This window comes from Haliotis rufescens, unplaced genomic scaffold (genome assembly GCF_023055435.1).
Source record: "Haliotis rufescens isolate VD_foot unplaced genomic scaffold, xgHalRufe1.0.p SCAF_6, whole genome shotgun sequence".
Lineage (NCBI taxonomy): Eukaryota > Metazoa > Mollusca > Gastropoda > Lepetellida > Haliotidae > Haliotis > Haliotis rufescens.
The window spans coordinates 12056465-12082071 of NW_025964334.1; the positions used below are offsets into that span (position 1 = coordinate 12056465).

General features: G+C 41.8%; 1 protein-coding gene across 3 annotated transcripts in view; it reads right to left on the minus strand.

Annotated features, from left to right (window-relative positions):
- LOC124135498 (myosin light chain kinase, smooth muscle-like) overlaps window positions 1-25607 on the minus strand; it is a 104307-nt gene that overhangs the window by 40734 nt on the left and 37966 nt on the right. For 2 of the 3 annotated variants that reach the window (XM_046500897.2, XM_046500896.2), the window contains one exon: window positions 5235-5276. In XM_046500897.2, the coding sequence (XP_046356853.1) occupies window positions 5235-5242 (8 nt within the window). In that variant the 5' untranslated portion in view covers window positions 5243-5276. Of the gene's footprint in view, window positions 1-1647; window positions 1736-5234; window positions 5277-25607 lie in introns of those variants that run through there. The other variant, XM_048385821.1, reaches the window with a different exon arrangement.

Below are 25607 nucleotides of genomic sequence, written 5' to 3' on the forward strand. Positions count from 1 at the left end.
ATGGACTTCACACATTGTACCAAAATAGGGAAACAAACCCGGGCATTCGGCGTGACGAGCTGGCGCCTTTACCACCTGCTTACTCCACCGACCTTTTGCTTATGTTCAGTACATTTACATAATGTAACATTAATTGTTCCCTTCTATATTTCTCTGTTTACTTAGCATCCCTCACAGACCCTAGAACATCCATTTATCAAACAGCCAATTCCTAGATCAAAGAAATTAACGCCGAAGACCCGGGTTCGATTCCCGACATGGGTACAATGTGTGAAGCCCATTTCTGGTGTCCCCCGCCGTGGTATTGCTGGAATATTGCTAAAAGCGGCGTAAAACCATACTCACTCACTCACTCACTCAAAGTAATTAAGGGACATTATACCTTACAATAATATTATTATATTAAACCTTAGACATAGCTTTATTTTGGGGGACTCTATGTTTGTCTAGTATTTACATTCAATGAGAACATAAACACGTTTCCAACCAAAATAATCTGTGGAGAGGAGGTTCTAAGATGGCTTGTTCAAAGCATTTCAAATACCCGGTCTCATTTAGACAGGGACCGGGCGAAGTCAATATGATGATTCAGAATGAAGAATGTGATTCAATATACATTCTGCTGTATTTCAAACACATCTGAAAGGCTGTACAACATTACCTCAAAGCTACTGAGGGGTCGGGGTGACATGAATGTACAACCTTAATTCAGATCCTAGTTCATTCCACATCCCTGTGTCTTACACCACATTATGCAACTTCCTTATCTTGATATCACTTATATTTTTTTTTATCTTTGGCCAACCACAGAGAAGAGATAGTGATTTTGTTAGACCCAATGGCAGAGGATATGTCCATGATTTCTTCAACTGTTGATGTGGCATTCCTCTAGTATATCATAACCAAGTTTGTACAATTTCCGATATTTCGGATGACATTCCGTCAATGTCCAAGACAATGAACCGATCTGAAATCCTGACTGATGCATTTTAAGTTGCCAGTGCCATTGTGTTAACATAAATACCAATATTGATATATCAAGTGAGAAGCTATATTATATGTCAAAATTTATATTAGTTGCCAGTACCTAAGTGTTGATATCTACCAATATTGATTATATTTTTGAACCATTGTGTTGACATAAATACCAATATTGATATATCAAGTGAGAAGCTATATTTTATGTCAAAATTTATATTAGTTGCCAGTACCTAAGTGTTGATATCTACCAATATTGATTATATTTTTGAACCATTGTATTGACATAAATACCAATATTGATGTATCAAGTGAGAAGCTATATCATATGTCAAGATTTATATTAGTTGCCAGTGCTCAAGTAAGGATATCTACCAATATTGATTATATTTTTGTACCATTGCGTTGACATGTATCCTAATGTGTATTGGATCCATTTATTATTGCATAGAATTAATATTCATTAAAGTGACATATAATACAAAACTCGTCACGTAACTCATTCCATTCAATACTATACATTTATCATTTTACCTCACGAAACAACATACAACAGCACAGTGATACATATTTACCCTCCCATTCATATCCCGTCGTCAAATATGACGAGTTTTTTTCCACAGCGAGTCAACATGTTACATACAGCAAACATCATCTAGACTTACTAACCTTTCTAACATGGCAGTTACATCCTCAATATCCTTTCCGTTGTCCATGAGGGCACCGAGGATATCACCACATACACACATGCACAGAAATAAATGGCGTTCGCATGAGTACCTGTGTTCGACAAGGTGAACTTTCTACCCGGTTACTATTCATCTATATTACAATAAAAAAAGGTGTTGCCGATTTCCCTTGGTCAACATCACATTAAACAGTCGGGAATAATCGTCCCACTGCATGGCGGTGTGTTCCATATGTTTCTCTGCTATAATTGACCTTTATCTGCTCTGATTGTTCTGATGCTTTGTGGCATATATAAACGTGTATATTAAACGGTTCCTTTTGTCGTTTCGTGAATGAAACTGCTGGTTTCTATGCACTCTGGTACCATCTCATATTTTCTCATTTGTTCACGTCAGTTCAACGAGGTGTTGATCTTACGGTCACCCGAACCTGTTCATGCTGTGCAAATAGTCGTGATCTACGATTAAATTGATACTGAAATTGAAATCGCCAATTGTTTATTATTGTTATCAAGTAAACCGTGAAACACTGTTAGTCCAGGCTCCACTTACCCGGAAAACCCACCTTCCACCCGATTACCGCTGGAAACACTTCTACATACAAAGGGACATTATTCTGTCACAATGCTTTCAACAATCCGACATTTCTTAAAACGGCTAATTTCAGGGGGATTCAGTGTTTCAATGTATTCGGTTACTAATTAAATAAAAAGAGAAGTAATACACTTAAATAGATCTCATGTTAACTTAAACAGCATCAACTACCAGAGACCATATAATAGACATGTTCAAAACATTATACTATAAAACCTCCTGATTTCAAGTTTGCTTTATTGTCTAAGCTTTTAGGTAAATATATCGTGATTTCATACGGTCCTATGTGAACATTGAGGATATTCATAAATATTTGTATCCGGAAATAGTAATAGCTTAATGCTGTGCTGGAGGACGATGCATACCCGCTAGGCCGCCCTCCCACCCGTTTGCTTAAACTGTCCCACCCAACACATGGTCTCTATTGACACGGGTGGGCCATCATTCGTCACGTCACGTTCTCATGTGCTCACATGACATCTCTGCGTGCGGACGACGATACACAACTGAACGCGATACAAGATACTCGTTCTATGTCATTTTGCATGCTGATAATATGGAACAGTGAAACATATGATGGAAAATGTTCATAAGAAAACATTGCTAGTTTCGGCTCTACAAACAAGTTATTGTGACAAATCCATGATTAAAATGTATTCTATTTGCAATAAAAGCGACAAAACACTTTTCAGTAGAAATCTCTGACTATATAATGAGCATGTGTTTATGAATCACAATCAAATAATGGTGATAAATAAAGGTGGGCATATCCTGATTCAAAGATGCCACCCGTTACAAACACATGCAAAGGCACGTCAACTATTCACCTGACAAAACACGGGAACATATGGTACAAGTCAAAATAGACATTTTTGTCACCGATGCGTCAAATTTGGAAATGTCCTCCACATGTCTACCATAAAACTTTTTGAAAGCTTTACCGAGGCCTTGAATGTTGTAACCTTGATCAAACAACTTCTGCCAAACAAAATACTAACCTGTCAACGACGGCAGTGACTGCCTACAGCGCCCCTGAATGACACAATTGCAGGGAACGGCTCTACATCTCTACCAACTGCTGTACTTTTCCCTTAATTATCCACAATAACTTACGTACTCTGACAGGGTAATGCGCCATTTGCAGTCATTGCTTGATAACAGGACAGAGATGAGTGTATTATGTTTACATTCACACAAAACAAGGCGGCAAGCGTAATGGTGGTCCAAAATCAAATGATGTCAACATGACTTTGCACAAAATGGTTTGTGAAAACGAAATCAAGTAAATTATGAGGACACCCCTACACCCACCACCCCTGCACCCTACACCCCTGCACCCACCACCCCTCCCCCTTACACCCCTGCCGCCACCACCCCTGCACCCTACACCCCTGCACCCACCACCCCTGCACAACCACCCCTGCACCCACAATACCCACAATCCCTTCACCACCACCCCTGCACCCACAATCCCTTCACCACCACCCCTGCACCCACAATACCCACAATCCCTTCACCACCACCCCTGCACCCACCACCCCTGCACCCACCACCCCTGCACCACCACCCCTGCACCACCACCCCTGCACCACCACCCCTGCACCACCACCCCTGCACCCACAATCCCTGCACCACCACCCCTGCACCCACCACCCCTGCACCCACCACCCCTGCACCACCACCCCTGCACCACCACCCCTGCACCCACCACCCCTGCACCACCACCCCTGCACCCACAATCCCTGCACCACCACCCCTGCACCCACCACCCCTGCACCCACCACCCCTGCACCACCACCCCTGCACCCACCACCCCTGCACCACCACCCCTGCACCCACAATCCCTGCACCACCACCCCTGCACCACCACCCCTGCACCCACCACCCCTGCACCACCACCCCTGCACCCACAATCCCTGCACCCACCACCCCTGCACCCACCACCCCTGCACCCACCACCCCTGCACCACCACCCCTGCACCCACAATCCCTGCACCCACCACCCCTGCACCACCACCCCTGCACCCACCACTCCTGCACCCACCACCCCTGCACCCACCACCCCTGCACCCACCACCCCTGCACCACCACCCCTGCACCCACAATCCCTGCACCCACCACCCCTGCACCCACCACCCCTGCACCCACCACCCCTGCACCCTACACCACTGCACCCTACACCCCTGCACCCACCACCCCTGCACCCACCACCCCTGCACCCTACACCACTGCACCCTACACCCCTGCACCCACCACCCCTGCACCACCACCCCTGCACCCACAATCCCTGCACCCTACACACCTGCACCCACCACCCCTGCACCCACCATCCCTGCACCCATACACAAATCTCCATGTATTATAGTATCACTCTCTTCGGGAATGATAGAAAGTTGAAAAGAAAAAAAAATTAGTTGTTTTGATACCATTTTTAAAACACGTCATTATTCAGCTATGATACATGACTGACAAGTCTCCTTTATGCCATCGTAACCAAGCACGAACTCCTAAGCGCCCAACGCAATGAATAAGCTATTCCCATGTTCAAATGAAACTGGATACAGTTGGTTGAAAAGTTTAAATACTTCGAATCTGGTTACTAAAGTACATATACCTTGAACGATTTTATTTTCACCCCTTTCATCACATTCAAAAGGCACTTGAAAGGTGCAGATAGTGTGGACAGTTTTTATGATGCGGGGATATATTTCAAGGGATGTTAGTTTCAATACCTTTGATTGACATCGTCACAGAGACAGGGGCCGCGCTACAGGTAAACACCTTGACCGTGAGAACTTTACCTGTGACTCATTTCAGCGAGGGGAGGGGCTAGATGATAAAGGGGTTCTTTGGATCTTTTTCGGGAAACAGAAACGTCAATACATGTTAAATTCTAGGAACGTGTAAAGGAACGCCTTTTAAAGTTTAATATTGAAAATTAGTATTGATACGATTGTATTGTAAGGATCTTACCTTGACATTCTTTGCAACCAAGTCCTACTTGTACTGATGATTCTGAAAGAAGGAATGTTCACATTAATTTTGAGCTGAGCCATGGCATATAAGATGACAGATAGACCGCCTCCGTGGTCATGTGGTAGAGCATCCGCCCGGAGAGCGGAAGGTCCGGGGTTCGATCCCCAGCCGCGTCATACCAAAAGACGTTAAAAGATGGTACTTGTTGTTGGCCTGTCTGGCGCTCGGCATTAAGGGGCTAAAACAAGGACTGGTCGGCTCGGAGTCAGTATACTGTGTCTGAGTGGGGTATTCATGTTAAACTGCGGCATGGTATCTCAGTGAGCTAGCACTATAAATCGGCATCAGTCCGGACTAGTACAAGCAGCCACACACACACGTACATGCACGCTGCTATATAAGTGCAATAATCTTGGACGCGACGTTAAACCCCACCTCACCTCACCTCTGATCACAGATGAACAAACCTGTGCAGGTAGATGTAAATGCGTTGCGCGAATGTTCTAAAACGATTCATCTATACCGGCATGTATCTTCAAATAAAACGTCATGTTATGTTCATAATAAAATTAATATTTTGAAACTGCTATCTTTTTCCAGTTTACTTGCAAGACAAAGAAAGACAAACAAACCAGTACCAAATTAATCTGGATCTAAATCTTTGATCTGAAACATAACGCATTTCACCACAATTTTATAATCTAAATTATTACCTTTGATGTAAAATAAAGAAAAGAATATATTTTGTGCATTTGTCAATAGCCTCGGGACTCTAGCAAATGACCTCCAATTTCTGAGAATTTTGGCCCCCTTGCCTTTACAGTAAACTACGGTTATAACGAACTCAAAGGGAGCTCTAATTCTAGTTCATTATAACCGTAGTCGTAATAAGCATGTATACAGTATATATGCAGCAAATTGCCGGGACCAAAAAGGTCATTTCGTTATATTCGTCAGTTCGTTTTAAGCGTGTTCATTACAAACGTAGTTAACTATATTTTGAAAAAAAATCACTTTCATAGGTAACAAATTCCGTAAACCAAAAACATGACCAATAAATATCATTAAATTCCCCAGTGCACACGAATTGCAAAACATAGCAATCATAACCTATTTTCCTTCCTATAAGACAACAATAAACACACAGCAAACTTCATCATGTATACAGAATATATGCAGCAAAATGCCGGGACCAAAAAAGTCAGTTCGTTATAAGCGTGTTCGTTATAAATGTAGTTTACTGTATATTCTCTTATGGTAATTTACTTATCACATGATGCAAACATGCAAACTATAAAAGCATCAACAGTTCTCCATACACGCAATTTCCAAGCAGTAAGAGCCAAGGTAGGTTATCGTCTCCTTGCTGCACACCTCTGTTAAAGAAATAACAACCAGAGAGTGTTACGCGACTGAGGATAGAGCACCTGCTTTCTTAGCTTCCCTTCAAGCAAAACAGGTTGCACTCCTCCTACAATTATCTCATCTTCCTGGGCTTGGAGTAAAATAACAAACGCGTTCTTACACAAGACAGTTTACATGGCATCATTAGGATTGCATTGCAAAACGTATGTCTGTGTGTTTACCATCAGGGTGTGTAGAGCCGCGAGTTGCATAACAAGATATACGCAGTGATCATTACATGTATGTCTGTAAGGATAGAGATGGACGCAGATAACATGGAATCACTTCATATCGATTGCACTGTTCTGAAATTCTTGAAACGCGTATACGACTGAAGGTGGGTACATGTTGGTATAAAAAAGGCAGAAAAATACATTTATATGAAGACAGTGGGCGTGGAAAGGATGTTATATCGCGTCGAGACAGCTTAATGTAGGAAGTGATGCACTCCCTCGTGGAAATCTACCGCTAAGGGGAAACCAACGAACACCTGTTTGTTTCTCACAAACCAGGGATTATAATCGGACCGAAACAGGAATTCGAACACTCGTCGATCAGCGGATCTTGACTCGACTAAAGGACGTAACTCCACATTGCGGCGCCTGAACGAATTTCCGTCAAAACCTTTTGTGTTTGGTAGTAACATAAGTTAATATCGATTTAATCAGTCAATTTAAGTTTCAGTAAACTCGCTAATTTCATTCATAATTTCTTGCATTTCTACAGTAACGTTTACATTGATTGAGACACAATGTACAGAACCAAACCATAAATGCCCCGCCTAAATGTGTCGAGCCGCCCAACAACACACTATCTGCACGGGTATGCATGAACAATTATTGGGAAAATAATTTCTAACCTTGTACATCACCTCATTTTCCATTTGAGACGCCATCAGTTTTCTGATGTAATATGTTTACAACCTTAAACGTTAACTGATTAACATACAGTCAGAAATTTAAAAAACCAGACACTTAAAATCTGAGAAAGATGTCCAGTGTAAGTTAACGATTTAACAACACACATCTAAATTTTTGGCAACTGCATATTACATCCTTGTCTGGAATGTGTTACTTCCCCGGGAGCTGCTTTGTGCTTGATCAGAAAGCTTATCAGGATGTTAAAAACGATCTAATTCGACGCGATGATCTATGGATCAAACGCAGCATTCCAGCTTCGCGCTTTACACATAGCCTTGCTCCAAGGCTGTACTAAAAGAAAATCCATGGATGTGTAGTAATTCTATCCTCCTAAGAGGCAAGTCTAGATATGAGGTCAGTTAGGACCCCAGTCTCTTATAGGGACAACTTTTTGTTATTATTTACATAATCTAGAAATTATTATTTTAAAAATAGTTATTGCTTTAGAGACTTGTGCAAGTTTACTTTACTCACATCACCAGCAGCCGAAATCTGCTCTACATCAACCGTGTTCTCTGCAGGATCTTATTTAACGAGCGGTTATCATTTTTTTTATAAATCGACACCTTCGGAGCTCACGTGTTGCTCAGAACGTGATGGTGCTCACCTCTTGCTCTGCTGACACACAGCAGGGTATATACAAAAGACTTTCTTATTTCTCCTAATGCACATTGCACGTACCTGATTAACTGAATCAATAAACGACATGCGATGCACGTTTAGACTGCCATGTGTGTATATTTTGCAGTGTACGTAGATGCAATAATCGTCTAGTTAATGGGATGTTTGTATGGGAAGTGAGATATTATTCAAGATGCTATATGTTTACCACTAACCTGCAGTCCGATCAAAACTCAAGTCTCTTTAATTGGCAATATTTGCCGGGATCTCGGATGGCCCACTACTCGCCTCTCAATCTCATTAAAATCAGATCTTAGTTCTCGCTATGCTAAACTAAGATCTGAGGACATCCCAATAAGGGTCACGTCAGAACGACCTTTCATCCAACCAATCAGAGCGTCGCTTACCAGATCATGAAATTGACAGTCGGAATGTGTTTTCTTATCATGCAACCACGAAACATTTAACACGGGGTATTCCGAACGACAGTTACGGGTTTTAAGATTATGTCCATACAATCTAGTCCATCTATAAGAAATTCCAGAATGTTCTTCTTATCAGTTTTAATCTTTTTAATCGAGAATACGTCAAAATATGTTTCGAAGCGTAGTCGCCAGTTTGAAACTAGTGTCGTAAAGCTCGAGAAAGCTGCCTTCTGATTTGCTGATGTCGACTTCTTGTCAGTCATTTCATCGGTCGGTCAAAATTCGCGAAAGGTAGTTCTGACGTGACCCGTAATGGGATGTCCTCAGATCTTTGTTTAGCGGTAGCGAGAACTAAGATCTGATTTTAATGAGATTGCTCGCCTCTAGTTCGCAGTGCAGAGTACGAGAAACGTATGATTGCGAGTTCGAATCTCAGATTCGCCCTGATTATGTTTGTAGGTTTGCCAGCAACATACCCATGCTCGTAGGTTTCACCACACTGGTAAACACCTGAGACCTGCATCTTTTCTGGCTTTACTCCCACATCAAAGAGACGTGCTGTGATAAAACTGAAAACCTGTTCAAAGCGGCCGAACTCACTCGTTCATTCACTGCAATAGCGCACATGCACTGTGGAATATCATGATTGAATCGAGTTTACAACATCGGGAAATAAAATTTCAACAGACTGCAAAGAATGTTTGGTTTTGAGCACAAAACCAGTGGTCGATGGGATGAGCATCGATTCAAGTCATCGGCTTAAGATGATATACTAGTAAAGTCAGGTCATGAATAGAAGTAAAGTATATTCCATTCACATTGTAAAATTTTCGACCCGCGAAGATCCGGGTTAGAATAGGTCTTAAGCAACCCGTTCTTGACGTAAAAGGCGACTATGTTTGTTGTTAGAGGCGACTAACGGGATCGGGTGGTCAGGTTCGCCGACTTGGTTGATGCATGTCATCGTATCCCAAATGCTGGTGAAGTCAATCACTGGATTGTCTGGTCCAGACTCGATTACTTACAGACCGCCGTCATATAGCTGGAATATTGATGAGTGCGGCGCAACAACAAACAAAACAAACAAACAAATGTAAAATGTTTGAACTGGAATTACATGACGGCCCCGATGACTTACGAAACCACTTCGCGCCCTCTTCATTAACATACATCGTTAATTGAAAGATGTTAGTTGTTACCAAATACACACACCCCTAGACAACACAAGCCTAACAGACACAAGTGTATATATAACAGGACAAAGTATGGTCTGGTTCAGAGGTCAAGTTCAAGGTCAAGGTATACACACGGTACATCCAGACATTCCGTTTGTTTCCTCGGCGTTTACAGCATACTCACAAGGTTTATCAAGACAAAGTCCAGACGTGATTAAACAGTTGGGATATTTGGTGGTAACATTAACCTAGCTAGACAGTAAATCCATGGTGTCTGAGGGCAGTGTAAGCCGTGTGTGTGTGTGTGTGTGTGTGTGGGGGGGGGGGGGGGGGGGGGGGGTATGTGCTTCATTTCTACTTGTAGATCTGAAACCCTTTGGCCTCGTAAATGGTAATTCATTTAATTGGCGACTATCTCGGTGAATACGTCCTGTCGATATCTGTCTATTACATATGTACCATTGGTTCAAATCTCTCTTGTTCAGATTATTTGTTTCTCATGGCAATACCATTCATCTTGTCCTCCCACATCACGTTACCACATCGTGATACATAACGTGAAACCCGTTAATCAAGACTAACTGAAGTCGTCATTAGTAATGTCCCTCTACAGTCTCCAACAATAAAGGTCCGGAAAACGTAATTACCGGATTAAAGGGGTTTGTACTAAAGAGGTTTCACTGTAACATATATACTCACCTCCAAAAGAAAGGCGGATCAAAGAAGTGAGTGAGTGAGTATGGTTTTACGCCGCTTTTAGCAATATTCCAGCAATATCACGGCGGGGGACACGGGGAATGGGCTTCACATATTGTACCCCTGTCGGAAATCGAAGCTGGGCTTTCTGCTTTAATCACTCGTACGTTAAGAAGAGATGTTTCCAATGTGTACCAAAAGTGACAAAACTAACAATCAGTCATGCGTTACCACAGACTGTCTTTATTCTTATCACGATATACTGCACTTGATTTCCAAACTTTTCACACTAATCCTGCATGAGACAAATGGTGCATCTTGAGTCATGGATCTATGACGTCATATTCATAAGCGTCGGTTCGCACAAAATGCCAGTATGTTCGTTTGTGCATCAAACCAATCTATATCTGTTAAATATGAGTAATTCATCATATACTGACCAACATATATATAACGGTATTCGCGTTTCTTTTGTCGGTGAGTATACATGTATGCGATAGAATGTTGTTTTATGCCACAGTCAGCACTTCAGCCTTATCCCGTCTGGACCAGACACTGGGAGAAGGTTAATGTAATTAGCCGGCTACAAATTGAAATCATCCGATCGCTCCTCACGACCAACGAGGGTACTGGCGCCCTATTTTCTCCCCATGAACCAGCACAGTGACACACATACATGTCTAAACTTCACACTAACATTCACCAAAGCAGTCTATGGCAGTAAAGGCGGAATGAGTACCGTCGATAAATCAAGCTCCTCCTTGTCTAAAAGCTACTGAGACGTTCCTGCATGATCAGCTGAGACACCGAGTCTGACCAAGCGATCCCCATTTAGACAGCGCTTCCGGTAGGTATGAGGTATTTGAGACATGTCTCACCCGAATTCAAAGCAGGGGCTCTTTATAAACAAATAATGTAAACTACGTTTATAACGAACACGCTTATAACGAACTGATCGACATAACGAACTTATTTTTTAGTCCTGGCCATTTGATGTATATGTGCTGTGTTTTTGCTTATAACGAACTACGGTTATAACGAACTAAAATAATTAGTGGTCTCCTTGAGTTCGTTATAACCGTAGTTTACTGTACTTAATAATGAATGCCACAGATAAAGAAAGCACTTCGATCGTCTACATTTGTATGATAAAGTAAATAAAATGTTCATTACAATATTGACAAAATCACGCTATCCGATTTACCAGGCTCAATAGTGGTTATTTACTTATCATATTGCAACCCGTGAAGATCCAGGGTAGAATAGGTCTTCAGCAACTCATGCTTGTCGTAAAAGGCGACTAACGGGATCGGGTGGTCAGGCTCTCTGACTTGGTTGATGCTTGTCATCGATACCAATTGCGTGGATCGATGCTCATGATATTAATCACTGGATTGTCTGGTCCGGACTCGATTATTTACAGACCGCCGTCACATAGCTGGAATATTGATGAGTGCGGCGTAAAACAACAAACCAAACCAAACCAAACCAAAACTTATCATATTGCAGTAGTGAGTGAATATGGTTTTACTTTTAACAATATTCCAGCAATATCATTGTACTTATGATAGGAACAGAACCCGAGCCCTCATCGTATTGGGCGAATGCTTTAATCACAAGGCTACTCCATCGCACCGACATGACTATAACACTTACAGAACAAACACAACTACATACGTAAATGACACTGATCAAGAAATGTAAAGATAGCGTAACATTCTACATCCCCTTGAGATTATCTCTTAGCCTTCGTAGTGTATAGGACCATCATTAGCGAGTTCCGCTACCAGATGATGCCACATAAGAACTCCCGGAAACCGTTAACACCTGTCCTGCATGCCGTAAGTAAGAAAATCGAGGTCAAGTATGGCTCCCGTTAGCTCAATGGGTTTTCCCGTGACAATAACCAAGAGCTACTGACAAGAGAAGGATGGCATAAACAAGCGTGGTTCTCCAGGTTTCAAATTGGTCAGGCGTAACTTCCGAAGTCATAAAACACACGCTGCTAGAGTGGCGCCTTGCATTCTCAAGGTAGCGTTCAGAATTGAGCAACCGAAGACTAGAAAAATTCCAAAAGCGCGAGTGAGTGAATGAGTTTGGTGAGATATACGGCATGTCATGATATGCTTTCCCTCCGTTTTGAATTGACACTTAATATAAGATTGTCTTGTTTACATTCCATAGATAGATAGATAGATATCTATCTATCTATCCAGACTTTCTAATTTCTTGGTTTGGACATTTTTCTGTGAGAAAAACAAATGGCATTTAATATTTTGTTAATTCTGCAAAGAAGTCATTTGTGCGGTGTTTATGAAACCAGTCCTACAGCTTAACATCTGGTATCGACACTTTTTGTAAGATATAAATCGGCGGTATAAAAAATGTGATTTTTTAAAAATATTTGTAGGGTCAGCGGATCCATAAAACGGTTTTAACGTCCGTCCTTATGGACTGTATATGCCAAGGTACCTATGTACCGAACGATCATACATCACGCACAAACGGCCCTGGCTTACGGAACATCGTAAATTAACGTTTGAACGTAAGATACTCCCAGCGGGCAACTGAACAATCGTTGCAGCCCTCCCTGCTTAAGAAGCCCATTTATCAGTTCCGAAAACTTTTTGTACCCACGTGAGAGCATCCAGGCCTGGAGAGCAACTACGTCAAATGACCCCATGAAGCGGTGCCCCACTCTTGAAGACTCGTGTCTCGTTAAGAAATTTAGACATTAGATCAGCCTGTAAGGTTTATTTTATAACACTGTTTTACATCTTGACTGAACTGCACTAAAGAATCGTAAAACGACAAGTCAAGGTTTTAAGAAACTCGTTCAATTTGGCAGGGTATTATTCTATTAGCGTCTACAAAAGGACATACTGTTTCACACAGCTGGGTACATCTAGCATGATAGTTTCTATATTCCAGAGTTGAATTTATGGCTGTTCTGTAGAATGTTTCTGGATCTTCTTCTGACGTGCATTACGTACGGGGTTCAATTCAATTAGTTTCAAAGAAAAAAAGGCTAGTTATGAGGTGATAATTCGGGGTTGATAGAAAATAAGCTTTGACTTTATTTTGCATATTAGTACGAGTGGGTGAGTGAGGTTTAACGACGCTTTCAGTATTTCAATTACATCACAGTGTGCGACCTGGACAGTTAGAGCACACGTTAATGCGGGTTTCAGAAGTTTACCCTTTTGGTGGAGCCAACGTTTGTGGGGCTGACACATCTAGAAACAGAATCAGGGCAAATCTGGGATTCCATCTTACGACCACACGTGTCTGGCCCGCCTAAGGGAGGCAACTCTGTGAGCGAATTGCGGCGCCTTAGGCGACTGGGCCACCCGTGAGAGGTGGATGTAAGCTATGAACGTTGTGTTACGCCATACACAGTTTAATGTGTGTGTGTGTGTGTGTGTGTGTGTGTGTGTGTGTGTGTGTGTGTGTGTGTGTGTGTGTGTGTGTGTGTGTGTGTTTAACTTCGGACAAAGCAAACCAGATACGACCATACCAACGCATTTCACAAAGCTATGGTATCGCTACGGTGATCGTATATCTTTGTTAGTGTGCATATGGTTATTACGACAGGCAAAGGCACAGGTACTAGTGGTATTCTCTGATATAACAGCTGTTAAATGTCACTTCCATATACAGTCAAACACCACAGTTCGACACATTAAAGTTCGACACACGGTGTTTGACTGTATACCATATTATTACTTTAAAACTGACACACTGGTTGTTCAAATTCGCTTTCGGTTGACCTTTTCATATCTGCAGTCACGATATGGCTGACATATTGCCGATGTGACGTTAAATATTAACGCACCACTCACTCACTCATATCAACGAACTCGAAGATTACTGTTAAACTAATATCAAGAGAATTCTGAAGGTCAAATAACCAGCCATAACGTATTACTGTACACGTTCCAAAATATACTAAGATTGCAACTTGATGTAATTTTTTGCTATAATAAGACCTCAAACGTTTGAAGCAATATACTTAAATATATATTTTAATGGCTTTTTGAAACTTGACCCATCACAGGTCGTTGACCGAAATGTTGCTTTATTTCAGATATCAAACCGTTAATAGACACCAATCAGCTGATATAGTTCATTACAGGATGGGCACAAAGATAGATGCTGAAAAGTTGAAAATAAACTGTAAACATTGTAAGTAGCTCATAATCTGATTAAACCACGAACCACCCAAAACACTAAAGGTTCTAAACACCATGGAAGACATATGGTATCAATGCTAGATGCGCTTTAGGTTGACTGCCAGATTGTTTTTCCAGAAACCAGAAGTAAGCCAATGGTCAATTCTTTCAGTAAATACCTCAGATCATCGTCAACATGCTACCTATCCGACATTCCTGAACCACTGTTTTTATCGGGTGGTCTTGGTAATGCATCGTCTCTGAAACATCTTCTAGGGAAAGCCTGTCAGGCGAGCTCCTTCCAGATGGGGGAGAGAAGGCAAGTAAACCAATGGAGCGTTCCATGTGTGAGGGACTGTTTGCTTATCAGCATCTGGGATTGGGTTGTAGGGAACCTGGTCAGTGGTGGCAGGCTGTTTGTTGCAACAAGGTCGAGCAATCTGTTTGGGGTCTTTGTTGGTGAAGGAAACGTAGTTTTTGGCGGTGGAAGCAGGAACGGAAACATGCCGACGGTTCCAAATGATATTTCCAGGAATCCAACATCCCATAAAACCAATTTGGAAACAAATTATGTTTATCGATATTTTACTGTATATATGTTTTTCCTCATTTTCCGAAGCTCGGTGTTATTCTAATAGTTATTCAGTAAACTTAATATTTAGTTTGTTTGTTTGTTTGTTTGTTGTTTAACGCCGCATTCCGAGGCGCAAGAAGGTTAACAGTTATATTACATATCACCCTACCGGGTACCCATTCATTACTGGGTGTACAGATGCATATTAAGAACAAATTCACTTGCCTAAGGAGACACTACATGTGCTTCTATCTATCAGGGGCCAAGCTGTGGGACACGGTCGCCAATCCAACTACTCTCTGCCACCAACGTTGATCGAATTCATGTACGCTTAACGGGGCACCAATTTCCCCTTGCCGAATGCCACATTTTCAACGCTTGGCAATGTATTCATGCGCAATAAATAGTCCAGATTTCCAGGCTTCGAAGCACATTTTTGTTTGTTTGTTTGTTGTTTTACGCCACGCTCAGCAATATTCCAGCTCGAAGCACATGTAACCATGTGTTTCAACCAATAAAACTTTAAAACATTCGTTTTTCAATCAGTCCTTAAGATTTACAAAGCCAAGGTCATAATTCTCGATTCAACATACCCTATCTAACGGCGTCGGTTTCAAACGAATTTGCAATCGTTGAATGACAATAACATTCTGCAAAAGCAACAAACGTAACTATATATCTTCTACATAACCATAGTAAAATGAAAGAATGGTAAAAATAGAGCAGTACATTAATCGCCATTTAGATACACCATAAGGGGATAATTCTCACATTCCCCCTCGCGTTTTTCAGCGTGCAACTGACCTACATTATAACTCATTTGACCATGTACTCAATTTGATGTAGATGGAGGCAGAAGCAGATACAGTGATTAACACCTGTCAAAACAGTCCAGCTAAAAGGTTATCTACTTCGCATTCCATGAACGGCAAGCAAGACCAGTGCGGTAAAACACATCAATAATGAAGCCACTTCCCCGATAGCCCTTGCCTGGGCGTCATTCGACGCCTTCAGGCTGACACGTAGGCCAGAGGTAAATTTAAGGCACCTGTTAGGGAGGTTATCACTGAGCAATAATTTTGCTAACTAATTATTATAAGCTGACTGGTTGGCCTATGTCATGGCCAAGTGCTTTTAAGAAATCTATTTCATCATGAAGACCAGTGCACGAATATCTAGTTAATGTTTCACGTAGGTTAAAACATCGGAGCTGATGATGGGTCACAGTGAGTTGGTTTGGCGCCGATTGTTTCAGTTATATCACGGCGTGTCACGATTGTTTGGGAGGAATGGCGGAAGTTATACAGGTTTAAGACTATTACCACTTTGATAAAAGCCACGAGCACGGGTGTGGTTCTAACAGACCAAGGATCATCGGCAGGGCGAATCTCGAATTCGAACCCACGGTCATGGGATCATGGCACGCCTAAGGGAGGCAACTCTGCACAGTAATCTGCCGCCCTTAACACGACTGGGTCACCCCTGCCCCTTGATCAGCCAGAAGTGAAAGGCAAATGTCAAATGGATCATTTTTTTCATGGATATTGTGTTTTCAAAGGGCAACTGTAAATTGTAACATTGTCTCTATATCAGAGTGCTCAACGTGCTCAAGTTTGACTCATGGGAATCAAATTGTGTTTGTTTTTATTGTTCTGCGTCAGCATCTACCTTTACGACAAACACCTGGTACTGGCTAATGAAGCCACGGATAAACAAGTTGCGTAGATCGAAACTCATGATGTTTATCTCTGGATTGTCTGATCCAGACTCGATTATTTACAGACCGACATCATACAGCTGGAATATTGCTGAATGCGACCTTAAAAACAAACTGATAACCAAGAGACCAAGAGTGAGTGAGTTGGGTTTAACGCCGCATTTAACATAATCCCAGTTACATCACGGCGTGTCAACTTACTGTGGGAGGAAAGCCCTAAGTGATGCAGGTCTCAGACGTTTACCACTTCGGTGAAACCCAGGAGCACGGGTATGGTGCTGACAAACCTAGATATAATCGGGGCGAAAAGGGATTCGAACCCACAATCATATGTTTCTGGCGTGTCCAGGACGCAACTCTGCACAGCGAATCGCGGCGCCTTAGACGACTGGGCCACCCGTGCCCCCCAATCCCCTCCAAACATTCCATCAGTGATCGGCTTAATCTGGATCAGGACGAAGCGTGGACGTTCACCACTTCAGTGAACCAACTTTGTATTCATGACTTAATTGTGCATATGTCAACTTGTTCTCGTTGCTATATGGCTGAAATAAGGCCGATGCGACGTTAAATTCTAATGCACTCACAGTGAACCATTAGACTAGCCTTAGACGACTGGGCCACCCGTTCCCTACTAGAGACCAATAAGGTACTAAGGTCACAGTGTTCGTGCCATGACATTCATAAACATGCGTCTTACAGCTGCATCAGGTTTACCTGACGCTCCCAATCACCTCTTCAGGAGATCTTGTTGGTAATCAATTGTGAATAGTTTACTGACATTTCCATTTTACATTTGTTAGAAAACTATTATCTTATACATACATGTAATGTGTATATTAAATGTCATAATAATATAATGTGGAAAATATATTATGAAGTCTTTGATAGGTATATAGAAGTTGGGATAACTTGAATACATGACACTTTTTATGGATAACAACTTTTAGGTTCAGCATTTAGACTTTTCTATTTCTACCACGTAAAAGATCAAGACTGTATTACTGAAAGAAACGCACACGTAATATCCTATTGAGAAAGCATTTAACTGTAAGTACAAAGTACTAAGCCTTTGAAAATAGCCAAGTTATGCCCAATAGTATCATATTCGTTTCGTTGATAGGGTAAATGTCTTGAATTCAGAAAGCGTGATTCAGCATCTTCCCACAAAACCCGAACCGTTATGTAATACTGGTGAATATCTCGCATGCACATTTTCTAAACACAAACTGAAGTCATCACATCTTAACGTTAGTGATACGCCTTATCATCTTCCTGCACTAAAATGGCCTTGACATTCACAGATCAAAGTTAGATAACTCTCATTATCGCATAGCCCATAGCTGTCATCGCGGTAGAGATGTAAATGTTAGCGGATGGGGTAAATGTTAACGAGATCCTCGTGGCTGTAAGGGTTCCGTCGTGCTGTCGGGGCCTGTTTACTGCCACTGTAGCCACAACCATGAAGATAACAACGCAATAACCAAGATAACATTTAACGAAAATGACCGCTGATGTTTATCATTTTGAAATTCAATAACACCGTCCTTGATATGCTCGTATCCAATTTATTCAACATTCTTATCAAATGAGGACCGTAAACTGTTTTTGTTTAGAAGGTAGATAATTTGAGCTGATGTCATGCGAACACCCGATAATGCATCTGAAGTTCATCTAGACATCAATAAAACATCTAACATTTCTTGATACCATAAACATCATCTGCCCGTGTCGTTAGGGCAATACACTAAAAGGTGAATTATTCGCTCAAGTCAGAAATACGGTTATTTATGAGGTCGGGTGGTGGAGATTATTTTCTGATATTCACATTTGACGTTGTTGGCACCGTCGCTTCAAATTCTTAATGTGTGTATATTTGTTGTTTAACGTCCCACACAGAAATATTCGAATGTTTTTACGTGGGCCTGTAAGTAATGAGTTTGACACTAGACAAACCAGTGATTGATATTATGAGCACCAATCCTTGCCGTCGGGATACGATGACACGCAATCAACCAAGTCACCGAGCCTGACCATTTGATCCACTAAATCGCCACTTACCACAAGCATAGGTTTCTCGTGTCCCAATTGCGTGGATCGATGCTCATGATGTCAATCACTGGATTGTTTGGTCCAGAGTCGATTATTTACGGACCGCTGTCCTATAGCTAGAATATTGCTGAGTGCAGCGTTAAAAAACAAACAAACAAAGCATAGGTTTCTGGTGACATAGGGTTCGGGCTGGTTGGGATTAGCGACATTTAAGCAGTATTCAGTTGTATCCCGCGGGTCAGCTTCCTGCTCGAGGAAATCACAATAGTTCCCACGTTCCCGAAACAAACGAGCATGGTGTTCCGACAAACCAAGAACGAATTGGAACAATCATAATCTCGGATACGAACCACGCGACCAGCTTACAGCTATGGGGCGCAACTCTGTAGTAATGAGGAAGAGAATTTATGGATGTCAACTTTTTTTATTATGAGGAACACAACGTTTAGGTGTATTTACTATCTCCATCATCACCCTAATAAAGAAGTTGACATCCCTAAATTCTCTTCTTAATGTGTATCACCAAATACCATTCAAAGCTTGATCTGTGCAGTAAGTTGCGATACATTAAAACACGTTCACATGTAGTTATGAAGGGGTGTGAAGAAACGTTCCAGGGTCATTTGGAATCACGTCTACGATAATTAAACCGTCGTAAATTGGGTCATAATTAAAACTTATACTATTACAGTACCATAATAAATGCGCTGAAAAATACCAATGAAAGCGCTGACGCCCTAGACTAACATTTAGTCTCTCAAATCTTATATTACACAATATCCTTCTTGACTATAAAAATAAAAATAATTCCCTATGCTGATTGGAATAGAGCTTGCTTTTGTATGCATTTCTAGATATTTTTTTCCATAAAATAAATATATTCGACGGTCATGGTGCAGGACCACTGACGCCCATGCCTACTACTTCACGCAGGCAATATTCGAAAAGTCGCAGCACTAAGAACGTGAAATCAGCCCCACAAGTTTCGTACACGTGACTATCACATAAAACAACAAAAATTGACGACATTCGAGAACCTTAAGTAACTATTCAAACTGTTTCCGTTTGCCTTTGCCTTCAAATCAAAGTGTATGGCTTATTTCTGTTATGTTTGTTTGTCTGTTTGTTGTTTAACGCCGCACTCAACAATATTCCAGCTATATTGCGGCGATCTGTAAATAATCGAGTCTGGACCAGACAATCCAGTGATTGACATCACGAGCATCGATCCACGCAATTGGTATCGATGACATGCATCAACCAAGTCAGCGAGCCTGACCACCCGATCCCGTTAGTCGCCTCCTACGACAAGCATAGTCGCCTTTTACGGCAAGCATGGGTTGCTGAAGACCATTTCTATTATGTCAATGGTCACATCTGTCATGTTACACGAACTTTGTGCGACAGGATCGTGTGTTACACGGTTCACAATGAAATCCGGCAATATCACTACTCCATTACTGCCCGAGGTCAGTCGAGTGGGTAGCGGAAGAAGCCGAGCGGACCTTGTTGCCCTGGGCAACCAGGAAGGAGGTAAGCATCGATGACACGCTAAGCCAAGTGGATCACACTGTTTGCAAATACGGTCACCTATTATCCGCCTTCTATCTCTGATTGGGACCCTTATCACGGGCACGTGTTGAAGGAGATGTAGGCTTCAGAGAATTACCATACCCTTGCATAACGTGACCTGTATAATTCAGTCAACTCCGGAGTGCGCATGCGCGAACTGGTCAGAAGATAATGACCGGTCGCTACAAGATGACAAAAGACCTGGGGCTTCACTCGAACCAATCTGATTATACAAACAACAAAGCTAATTCATCTGGAAAACATGGTCAGTCGTAAACCTTTTCAAAATGAAATATGATGGCATTCCCAAAGACATAAACAAAAGTATGAACGTTACTACATTTGGGGTTAGAGGCCAAATTTCAGGATTCTTGTAATGGCCGCGCCCACACTGGTGGCAGCAATGTTACCGAGAGTGTAACGAAGGTGTCACACGCTGGGAAGGAGCATGCGAAATTACTTTTATTAAACAATAAAGGTTCTGGACACAGACTTAATTTGAAACACCACTTTTTGTTTTGGTCAGAGTATTTCATTACAATACCAGGTACTGGGGGCCTCTTCTGAACAGAGGCATTACACAAGAATTGAAAATATTGTTTTTCACAACAATGAAGTAATAATTATAATATGAGTTATAAAAAGATATAAATCGTAACAAATGTTATATTTGGGATAACACTTACTGAGTAAATTACAGATTCTCGTACTATTTTGGGTTGAGTCCCCTCCGGGATTCGAACCCACACTGCCAGGGTGAGGCACCTAATCGCCAGGACACAAAGTCAGCGATCTAACCCACTCAGCCACTGAGGCTTCCACAAATATGAAAGCCCGACAACTGGTAGTCTAGATCACGTACTTTGTGTACCCCTCTGACATGTGTAAATTGGCACGGCTCCCAATCTGTACTTTACTCAGAAAGTGTTATCCCAAATGTAACATTTGTTACATTTGACCACTTTCTAAATGGCATCGTGTGTTCATGTTTTAATCGTGCTTTGTCTAAATACAAAATAATGCACCTCAAGCTCTTGTAACGCGAGGGTAATAGAAGCCCGATTAAATATCAGCATGTAGCTGAAGGCCTCCAAGATAAATAAATCCGTTGTAAACTATTGTTTCCACGTTTCCTTGTAAGATCGCGGAATCCACTTGGCGTTTGCTTGATGACCTTTTCTTTATGCCAGCATATACCCCTGATACCGAGTTATCTGTGGGGGTTATTGGCTCCATGTGTATACTACCCTCACCCCCGCGGACCCCAGAGTGCCATTCCAGATGTTGTACTAACAGTACTAGTCCCGCCACAGCACAACAGCGTTGAGGGGAGGCCATTTGGGGAAACGCCACAGCACATCAGCGTTAAGGGTCGACCATTCGGGAGTGCGTCACAGCATAACAGCGTTAAGGGTCGACCATTCGGGAGGGCGTCACAGTATAACAGCGTTATCGCGATATGGCTGCAATATTGCCGATGCGATGTAAAATTATAACTCACTCACTCACTATAACAGCGTTAAGGGTCGACCATTCGGGAGGGCGTCACAGTATAACAGCGTTTAGGGTCGACCATTCTGGAGGGCGTCACAGCATAACAGCGTTAAGGGTCGACCATTCGGGAGGGCGTCACAGCATAACAGCGTTAGGGTCGACCATTCGGGAGGGCATAACAGCGTTAAGGGTCGACCATTTGGGGAAGCGCCACACTGTCCCAGCAAAACAGCGTTAAGGTTCGACCATTTAAGGGAAAGCGCTACACCACAACAGCGTCAAGGGTCGACTATTTGAGGAAGCGCCACAGCACAACAGCGTTCAGGGTCGATCATTCGGGGAGGTGGCAGATCGCAAAAATGCATGAGACTAAGTAACTAGCCCTACTGTTTTATCCACAAAAAATATATCGTTCACTGAATAGATGGATGCCCTGAAACATCTGCCATGGGTCCCCCCAAAACTGTGTGGCCCTCTCTTTCAGGATATAGAATGTACATTTTGGGGCAATCAAATAAAACTCCCAACACCCACCTCCCCAACCCAAACTCCGAATCAAAGTGTGTGTCACTTAGTGACCACAAATATACTACTCAAAAGAAAGTAAAGAACACTCGATTTTTATCCGTATGGCTATAGTTCAGAATAACTATAGTCATATGCAAACAATCATGTGTTCTTAACTTTTTTTAGAAGTTTATATACATACACACAAAATATAATGTTGTTGAAATTCGACATAAGCGAGCCCAAATTTACCCCTAAACAAACCACAAAGTTGGGCTGTGTAATAATATTTCGCCTGTCTCTTGGAGACAAAATCCCGCAAATCCCGCACTGTCTGTGCTTGGGCGTGATCACGTGCATGGCACGAGCGCACCTATTTCACGTGCACCTCGAGGCCACTTGCCCTCAGTGAAACATTTGTCCCGTGAACCAAACAGGTGTCTTCTGACATAACGGACACATCGATTCGGGTCAAGTGGATTGGGGCGATATTTCTCCTCAGATGTTTCTCCCCACAACGTTACACTAACTCAACCCATTTATTATGAAATGTCCTAACACGTTATCCAGTATTACTTGTTGAATCTAAGCTCGGGAGAGGCTTCAGAATTGACGATGTGACGTAAAATGTTCACTTACTTAATCATATGTTCAATAAACTGCTTTGCCATTATCACACATTCATAAGATTTGTGGCTTTTTAACCACATGTTGGCATGAGAAAGGTCCGGATTCGATCCCCAAATGAGCATATACAATGTGTGAAACTCATTCTTGGTATCCCCGGCTGTGGTATGGTTGAAATACAGTAAACTACGGTTATAACGAACACGCTTATAACGAACTGACGGATATAACGAACTTACTTTTTTGGTCCCGACTATTTGCTGTAGTTATGCTGTATATATGCTTATAACGAACTACGGTTATAACGAACTAAAATTAGTAGTCCCTTTGAGTTCGTTATAACCGTAGTTGACTGTATTGCTAAAAGCGTCCTAAATACTCACTCCTTACAGTTTATATTATATGCAATTCACGGCCCACAAAAAAAGCCTAATTTCTAATCTAGCAACATCGACAATACTTTTAAACCTGACTGTCAGATTTACTAAATATATCCCTTTCAGAACAGGAATCGCGCGGGTTTTTTTCAAGTGACGTATGTTTTATCTGTCAACATAAGAAACATATAAACACACATGCACGTACATCCTTCCAGTTGGTCTGCGGAAGTGGGACAGTTATCAACATTTCCATATTTCATAACCATATACTGCACGTGCAATCACTTAAACAACGAGTAAAAAAACACTTACTGACTTGAACGATATCAAAACCGCTGGGAAGTATATACCACACTGAAAGTTAAGTGGGGCAGTTGGGAGCATATTTGCTTAGTGATTGCAGTTACAATCTTGCAAGCTTTTACATCGTTAAACACAAACACGGTCTGAAAGCATGCCGGGGCTGCTGGACTGGCTTGCAGTGAGTCATCCGCGAGATCAGCTACCAGTTACCTGGAACAAGTTGTATACAACGAAAGTCAAACAGACTTTTTTATTCTTCTTTTTCCGATGTACATTCACATTTAACGTTCATTCTTTCCTGTTGTTTACGAATGAAAGTTGACTTGGTTTGTTTACAGGCCGCAGTCGTATAGCAGGAGTACTGTTGTGTTGTTTGAAGCAAACAGTTTGCAAACACATACTTTGTCATGCAAATTGTGCAAATGGCGGTTGCTACCTGGAGGGCAGGACATGCTTAACCTATTCGCGAACGCCTGGAGTTGTCCCTGATTTTCAGTGATCAATTCATAAATATCATTCATATATCCATTCATGAATATTTTGGCTTTTACGACCCTTGGAATCTGTTTTGGTTATTCTCTGGCGATGACACTTAATATTTGCAGCATATAAGGAACACTTAATAAGTGCTAAAAATGTAAATATACAACTCAAAAGAAGTTAAAGAACGGCCGATCTGTCATATTACTATAGTTAATCTTCCTTGCCATGACAGGTGGGAAAATATGGGGTTTAACGTCGCCTTTAAGATTATTGCACTAAAATAGCGACTGGCATGTACCTGTCTGTGCGCGCATGTGTATGTCTACGTCTGCGTGTATGTGTGTGTGTGTCTGTGTGTCTGTCTGTGTGTCTGTGTCTGTGTGTCTGTCTGTGTAGGTGGCTGCTTGTACTTGTCCTACTGAGATACCATGCCGCAGTTTAACATGAATATCCATCTCAGACAGTCTAACTCCGAGCTGACCAGTCCTTGTTTTAGCCCCTTAATGCCGAGCGCGAGGCAGGATAACAACAAGTACCATCTTTTAAGGTGTTTGGTATGACACGGCCGGGGATCGAACCCCAGACCTTCCATGGTGGTCCATGCCATGACAGTTTAACTGTAGTAGCATGAAAGAATCCGGTGGTCCCTAACGTTTTTTAGGTAGCATTATCTGATGTTGCTGATGACATACGTCTGAAGTATCTTTATAAATGGTTTGAGGGACACTTAAAGTTTAATGTGGCGTTTTAATGTTCAAGATAAATATCATCTTTCTGATTTACACGAAATACATAAAATTATATCTGAAAAATTCTGAAAAACCGCTAGATTTGATATCTCATCTCAAGCAGTAAAATTGAATAAAAATGTTAATTAGTTTGGGCTTGTGACTATAAATATACATTAATCGTGAAGTTTGACATAAAGTACAAAATTTGATGCCTTAATATGGGACAGCACCTTGACCTAAACGAACTACAACGCATAAATCCAATCAGAAATCTGGAATTTGTGCTAAACACTAAGTGACGAGTTACAGGTACAGTAACGTATACGTTAAGAGCTTCATAATTGTGTGTGGCGATTTACGCCTCTTTCAGAAATATCCGGATTAAAGGGGTTTGCACTAAAGAGGTTTCACTGTAACATATATACTCACCGCCAAAAGAAACGCGGATCAAAGAAGTGAGTGAGTGAGTATGGTTTTACGCCGCTTTTAGCAATATTCCAGCAATATCACGGCGGGG